The 7,299-nt window shown below is 57.6% G+C and overlaps 1 protein-coding gene across 1 annotated transcript in view; it reads right to left on the bottom strand.

The window, feature by feature from the left end:
- Nucleotides 1–386: 386 nt before the first annotated feature.
- The window catches only part of CTSZ (cathepsin Z), a 9,367-nt gene continuing 2,454 nt past the window's right edge, over nucleotides 387–7,299 (bottom strand). The window contains exons 3-6 of the mRNA XM_004370202.2: nucleotides 4,291–4,470; nucleotides 2,555–2,705; nucleotides 1,371–1,533; nucleotides 387–524 (exon numbers count right to left, since the gene is read on the bottom strand). Coding sequence (XP_004370259.1) covers nucleotides 414–524; nucleotides 1,371–1,533; nucleotides 2,555–2,705; nucleotides 4,291–4,470 — 605 coding nt within the window. The 3' untranslated portion in view covers nucleotides 387–413. The remainder of the gene's footprint in view (nucleotides 525–1,370; nucleotides 1,534–2,554; nucleotides 2,706–4,290; nucleotides 4,471–7,299) is intronic.

Genomic DNA, 7,299 nt, shown 5'->3' with positions numbered 1-7,299 from the left:
GGGGTCTTGTATTTTATTCGTCACTTGGGCAATTAGAAATCACTGCTACCCCTCTCCCCAATGATTCCAAGGCGACAGAAGAACTGGTGACAAATCTGAATTACTTTACCATGTAAATGCCATGTTGGAGACCACAGCTGCCAGAGAGGAAATGCAGAGCCATCTGCGGGCCTGTCCACACGTCAGGGCGGCCTCTAACCCTCTGCAGGGGTTAAGTCCTGCTGCTTGAGACCCCCAGGGATGCTCTGTCACCCCGCCGGGTGCTGTCCTCACTCAGTGTCATTACGGCTGATACTCTGTCACCCCAGTTCCTTCACACCAGGCAGCCCCAACCTGGTGTGCACACAGTAGGTCCCCCCTTCCCGGTTAATTCATGATCCTGTTCCTCAACCAGCTGCTCTTCCAGAGCCGCCTTAAACAATGGGGTCCCCGAAAGTGCAGGACTTCTCCACGGCAAGGTTGTAGCTGTCACCCTTCCCGCCTTTGTAGGTGCTGGTGACAATCCGCATCCAGCCTCTCTCGCCCTGTGAGGAACAGCGGGGTCATCGGTCACCTCCCCACCCCCCCAAACCCCCCTTCCGCTCCTGACATAGGTGGATGTTTCTGTTTGCCTCCATCACGCGGATCCGAACCACCTACTCAGCTGCCCCTTCAACCTTTCCCATGACCCCAAGCCAGAAATACCTGTGAAATATTTCACTTGGCTAATATTTAACAGGAGGGGTACATGGTCCTGGATGCCAAAAGCTAATTAATGTGACAAAACCTGGTGATTTTTTCAGACGAGATGACTTATCTACCTGTTGACACCCCACTCCTAGTCCCCTAACGCACATCTCCCACGTCGGTCACTCCCCGTGCACGTGTCTGTCCAGCACTGTTAACCGCTAAGGCCAGGGCTTAGACAGTCCGCTCTGACAGCTAGTTACCTCCCCTGGGCGTCTGACCCAACTCGGAAGGCTTTTTGAAAAAACTACATAACGTGACAGGGAAAAGAATGAGTGGTTGTAGAAGAATAAACGAGACAGACACCCCTAAAGCTGTGGTTCTCGTTGAGGGGCCGTTTTGCCCCCCAGGGGGACATCCGGCAAAGTCTGTAAACGTTTCTGGTGTCATGGTGGGGAGTGAGGTGGCGGCGGGGCACGAGGACTACTGACACCCAGCAGTAGAGGCCTGGGATGGTGTTCAACACCCTACAGTGCACGGGACAGCCCCCCAGTGGGAGTATCGAAGCAGTGCCGTGGCCGAGACCCCCGGCTAGAGCAGACACCCCCATGCTCAGTGCCGCAGTCGTCAAAGCCAGCGGAGCCCCCGAAGGGAGACTAGAATCCCTCTCTAGGTGCGCGCTTAAGAAAGTGAAAACACCTTACCCATGGTTCACCCCATGAGTTGCGGACAATCCAGTACTCGGTCCCGTTGCTGACACCCCAGCCAGCCACCGAGACGATGTGGTTTATGGAGGCCTCCTCGCTGTATTCCGCGTAGATGCCGCCAGAGTATTTATCCATACTTTCTGTCGCCATGATCCCGCAGCTGAGAGCAAGCAGTTCAGAAAGTACAGCGTTAAAGAGCCGGCCCTTGTTAGGTGTGATCTGACTCTATCACTTGTAAATCCAGGTCAGGTAACCAGATGACTCTGGAGGAACTTCGTTCCTTTATTTGCTCAGCGTCTCTGCTGCTGAAACAATACCCCGAACATCTCCCCAGCGCTCGGTGCTGCTTGGGGCCCTTTTCCACGTGTGTGTATGTTGTTGCTAGGTGCCATCGACTCGGTTCCGGCCTTCCGACCCTTAGGAACCCCAAGTGACAGAGCAGAACTGCCCCATATGGTTTCCTAGACCACAGTCTTTATGGAGGAGGCCTGGTGGTGCAGTGGTTAAGGGCTTGGCTGCTAACCGAAGGTCAGTGGCTCGAACCCCCCAGCAACTCCACAGGAGAAAGATGCGGCAGTCTGCTTCCGTAAAGGTTACAGCCTCGGAAACCCTATCAGGCAGTACTCTGACCTGTAGGGTTGCTATGAGTCGGAATTGACTCGAAGGCAATGGGTTGATCTTTATGGGAGCATATTGGTAGGTCTTTTCTCCTGCAGAGCTGCTGGGTGGGTTCAAATCGCCAACCTTTCGGTTAGCAGCCGACTGTTAACCATTGTGCCACCAGGGCTCCTAACTTATGTATATATGTATATACACAGGAGCCCTGGTGGCGTAGTAGTTAAGAGCTCAGCTGTTACCAGAAGGTTGGCAGTTCGAATGCACCAGCCGCTCCTTGGAAACCCTATGGGGCAGTTCTACTCTGCCCTCTAGGGTCGCTATGAGTCGGAACCGACTTGATGGCATCGGGTTGGATTTGGTTTGGTGTAGCGTATATGCAGATGTATTTTTAAACTCACAATAATCCTATGAGGGGCGGAATCATTAGTTCAGTTTTACTTCCGAGAAAACTGCAGAGCTGAGAGGCGAAGTCCTGTGGCAGCGGTGTGATGAGCGTGGTGAGCCAGCCTGGCCTGAGCGGAGCACAGGTGACACTCCCCGGCCGCCAGGCCCCCAGTGCCTACCTGATGGGGCCATTGGCGTAGATTTCTGCCATCATTTTCTTCCGCCCAGAGAGGGAGCCGTAGTCGCCGACCTTCCAGAGGGTGTAGTTCTGGATGACGTGGCACACTTTGAACTCCGTGCACGTGCCACACTGGTTAAATTTGTCACACTCTGCGGGGGAAGGGGCGAGGAAGGTCAGTGGGCGCCGTCTCCTCGTTACCACTCAGCAAGGGCCCCAACCCCCCCAAAGCCGCTCTCCCCGCCTAGTTTAGCCTCCCGTTCACTAGCTGATAACGGAAACAATCTCGGTACCGGGTCCTGTCTAATGCTGCCCTTTCAGCTGCGAAGGAGTTACGACAAGGCCCTTCCCGGGCCTTGGGTAAAAGAAGACAATCGCTAATTAGCACGTAGTAGGCGTTCAAGAGTTAGCCTTTTTCTTGTTCTTTAAAGACCTTTTCACAACACTTCATAGCTGAAGATTAAGCGTCATCCAATTATTAGCACATAATAAGGTGATTCTATTGCTGGTCGGTGAATAAATAGGATAATGCGTTTGAAAAAGAAGCCTCTTTTGTTATTCTGGTTTGAGGAAGTATTAAGAATTAAGGGGAAAAAAGCGTCAGGCTGTGAGACTCCCCCCAACCCCCGCCGGTGCCCCCCAACCCCTGCCGGTGTGCCCCCCGGCCCCCCATCGCCCTGCTCGGGCCTCGCCCGCTACCATTTCTGTTACAGTCACACACCTGTCCCCCTCCTCCAGGACAGTACCCTCCTTGAGGACCAAACTGTTGGGTTAACTGTCCCTTGGACACTGATGCCTGGTTCCCAGCACAATGGGAAGCGGTGGGTGGGTGGCCATGTTGCCAGTACAAAGACGAGTCTGCTTATTGCAAACCCTCAGGCTCCCGTGCGTCCCACCTGCTCTGTCACGTGAGGGGGGACCAGAGGGGCCGGCCTCGGCTGGACTAGACCGGTTTGGGTGGAGTGGGGCAGGGCGGGCCCAGCTCCGGGGACTCACCCGACCAGCCTGGGAAAATTCCTTCTGCTGGGCAGCAAGGCCTGGGAGGCAAGGCAGGGGCCTCCGTGGGTGTGCTGCGGCGTCAGCTCCAAGGGCACAGCGGGGAGCAAACCCCTTTATGGATGGGGAGGCCGGGGAGGGGGCTGGGGAGGCAGGCGCCCAGGGCTCCTGCGCTTTCTCCTCTCCTCCCCAGTCTCCACCCTGGCTGTGAAGGAGGTCTGACAGGGCCCATGACCTCGACCTGCCAATTACAGGTTTGGGGTTTGGGGCTAGAACATTTCCTTTAGTCTCTAAGAGCAGCAGCCTGAGAGGAACATGCCCCCTACAGCAGTCCGGCCCAGTGCGGGCTGCTCCTTCCTGCCCCTGGCCCACCTCACCTGGGTGCCCAGGCCTAGGCTGCTTCCAGCACTGCTGGCTTCCAGCTTTGGGGCACCTGCCTGCTCTCCACCCAGCTCCAAACAGCCACCTCTCACGCCACTGCACCCTACGAGCTCTGTCAGAGGCCCCGTGACACCACCTAAATGCCAGCATGCCAGAGTCCAGGCACCGCGTCCAGGTGTCTCCACCCGTCCCCATGGGGACAGAAGGTCGTGGCACACTATGAGACACGGGGGCTGGGGGCTCCACAGCTCCTCTGCCCCGACCCCGCCCCGCCTCCCAGAGGCAGGGCCCAGCCACCTGGTCCTGCCTGTACTGTCCGCACGCTGCGCACGGGGAGGGCACGGCTGGCCGGGGACCTACCCTGGTCCTTGGCCTGGTAGTTGTTACAGGTCTCGTCGGGGATGCCGTGCGTGTGGGCGTAGGCCCACACCAGCAGGTCGTTGCCACCCTCGCAGGAGCCTGCGTCACCGCAGTCGATGACGTTCTGCACGGACAGCAGGGTGGACGGCCACGCGCCCTTCCTCTTGATGTTGATCCGGTCTGCAGGGACAAGGTGGGGTCAGGCCAGGCAGTACCCACTCCCACCCAGGCTGCCGCAGGGCCCGCCACCCCTCCTGCGACCTTCCTGCCTCCACGGCCTCCCCCAGCGGAGCCCTTTCCGAGCAGACGCAGTGGTGCCGCCTGACCGCCCCTGCTCCGAGGCTGTGTGCGCCCACACCGTACTGTCTGTCCTGCTATCACAGGCTCCCTGGCGCCTCGCCTGCACAGGTGCCAGCAAACGCAGGATTACCGGAAGACAAGACAGCCCCTGCCTGTGTGGCCCCATGTGGAGAGGGCCATGAGGGAAGCCTGGCTTGGGGGCCTGACTTGTCCAAGAGGAAGGGAAGGCTGGCAGCCCGACCCGAAGGCCCAGCACCCAGTGCTGCCTGGTGCCCAGGCCATTGCCCCTCACTGCTTGCATGCCTGGCTCACACACTCCTGTGGGGCAGCCAGGGCCACCGAGGGCACCACAGCCCCACACCAGGCCCCACACTGCTGACCAGCCTGTGTCCCTCTCCACACACAAATCCCAGAGGTGGCCCCACGGCCCCACTGGACAATGCCACCTCAGTTCCCTGGCCATCTTGCTGTCCCCCTCTCCCAAGAGAATGATGTCACAACCACCCCACCTCAGCTGCTTCCCCTCATCTTGTATTCCCACCTCCAAGTCAGCTCAGGCCGAATCCCATTTTCTCTGCCCACCAGCAACCCCTCCACAGGCCCTTCCCGTCCACAGCCTACCCGGCCTCACATCCCTGAGGTCTCTGAGCAGCCCCTCTCCCACCCAGCCCTGTGCCTTCTGGAACTCACCATCACCGTCCTCAGCCCCTTCCCCAAACGCTCCCTTCACGTTTCCTCTGCCTGGAACGTTCTTCCCCCAACAGACCAAAATCTCTACCCTCTATGGCTCACTGTATAGTGGGGGTAGTGGGTTGGTATCCCCCAGAATTCATGTCCACTGGGAACCTCAGAGTATGACCTTATCTGGAAAGAGGGTCTTCGCAGAAGTAATCAGCTAAGGATCCTGAGGTAAGGGTGGGTCCTACTGCAGTGACTGGTGCCCTCATAGGCAGAGCAGAGGGCAAAGGGCAGAGAGCCATGTAAGGACGGAAGCAGACTGAAGTGATGCGGGCCAGAAGCCAAGGAACACCTGGGGCCACCAGACGCTGGAAGATGCAAGAAGGATCCTACCCTGCAAGCTTTCAGAGGGCGCACAAGCCTGCCAACATGGTGACTTCAGACTTCTGGCCTCCAGAACTGTGGGACAATAAATTTCTGTTGTCTCCAGCCACCAAGTTTGTGGTAATTTGTTACGGCGGCCATAACCCGGCCCATGGCAGTGGAGTCGATTCCGACTCATAGCCTCCCTAGAGGACAGAGTAGAACTGCCCCATAGGGTTTCCAAGGAGCGGCTGGTGGATTCCAACTGCTGACCTTTGGTGAGCAGTCAAGTTCTTAACCACTGTGCCACCAGGGCGTCTCACAGCCATAGGAAACTAATATAGTGGGGGAGGCAAGACAGTAGAAATAAATGTGTAAAACATAAAGCATATAAGGCTATGAAGAAAAATAAGGATAGATTACCAGTGAGGAAGACCTCATGGAAGTAAGGTTCAAAGGAGGAAGGGAGGGAGCCGTGAGGATATGTGGGAAAGAAGGTTCTAGACAGTGTACCTGGCATAAGAAGAACCACACTTCACCCCTTTGGGAGAGCAGGGGATTGTGGGGAGATGGGTCCAGTAAGTTGTAGGGAGCCAGGCCCTAGGCTCTTGTAGGTCAAGTACGGGTTCCGTCCTGAATGAGGGAGACCATTCAAGGGTTTCGAGCAGAAGAGCAACGTGACCTGACTTGGGTTTTAATAGGCTCCCCCTGGGTGTCTGAGACCAGACAGGAGGGAGGCAAGGGCAGAAGCAGGAAGCCCAACTGAGAAGTGACTGCCGGTGTCCAGGTGGAAGACGAGGGTCGCTTGGACCAGGGCATCGCAGTGCCAGGAGAGGAGATGAAGTCTGAATGTGTTTTGAAGATAGAACAAGCAAGATTTGTCAATGGGACATTGGTGACTGGCGGGGGAAGCAAACTATGGCCTAGCTGTGCTGGGTGACTGGTGGGTGGGCACCCATGGAAGTCCCCTGCTGCTGGGGAGATGTCAGAGACCCAAGGACGTCAAAGGGGTGAAGCGAAGTCTACTGGGAGAGCCTTCACTCCAGAATACAGTGGGCTGGAGCCCCTGGGGTGCACCCAGCTCCTTCCAACCCACCCCAAAATTTTATACACAGCACTTATGTCCGGCCACTCCCTAAGTTCCCTTGGGGCCCCCACCAGGCCACCGGTGAGGCCCCAGCTGACCTTTCCAGTTCTCCCCTCCCCTCCTTGCCCCACCCTCGCCCTCTCCCACAAAGAGCCTTTTGGTTCCTCAATGGGTCGTGCCCTGGGCCTTTGCCCTGATCCCTCAGGCCTCCCGCCCTGACGCCCACTCGGGGTGCAGGCTCTAGTACTATGTTGTCTGGGGCCTGCACGTCTGCCCCACCCCAGCTGGAGGGGCCTGCCCAGTAGGCCGAGGCCCCAATCTCTGAGCATTGGGGCTCCCACAGCTTACAGTGGGCCTCAGCCCACTACTCCCCTTCCTATGCCTTCTGGAAGGTTCAGAAGTGCATTCCACCAAGGGGCCTCCTTCTCACGGATCTCCAAGGGGAGATGGAGTTGGGCCACCCAACAGACTCCGCCAGATGCCACAGCTAGAGCTGGCTGGCTCGGGGTCCAGAGATAGCCCATCTGGTCCTGACCCACCCCAGAGCAGAAATCCCTGGTCCTAAAGGCACAGCCCAGAGA

The sequence above is a fragment of the Trichechus manatus genome, unplaced genomic scaffold (genome assembly GCF_000243295.1).
Source record: "Trichechus manatus latirostris isolate Lorelei unplaced genomic scaffold, TriManLat1.0 scaffold00008, whole genome shotgun sequence".
NCBI classification, from domain to species: Eukaryota; Metazoa; Chordata; class Mammalia; order Sirenia; family Trichechidae; genus Trichechus; species Trichechus manatus.
This window is presented reverse-complemented; position numbering and strand designations above follow the sequence as displayed.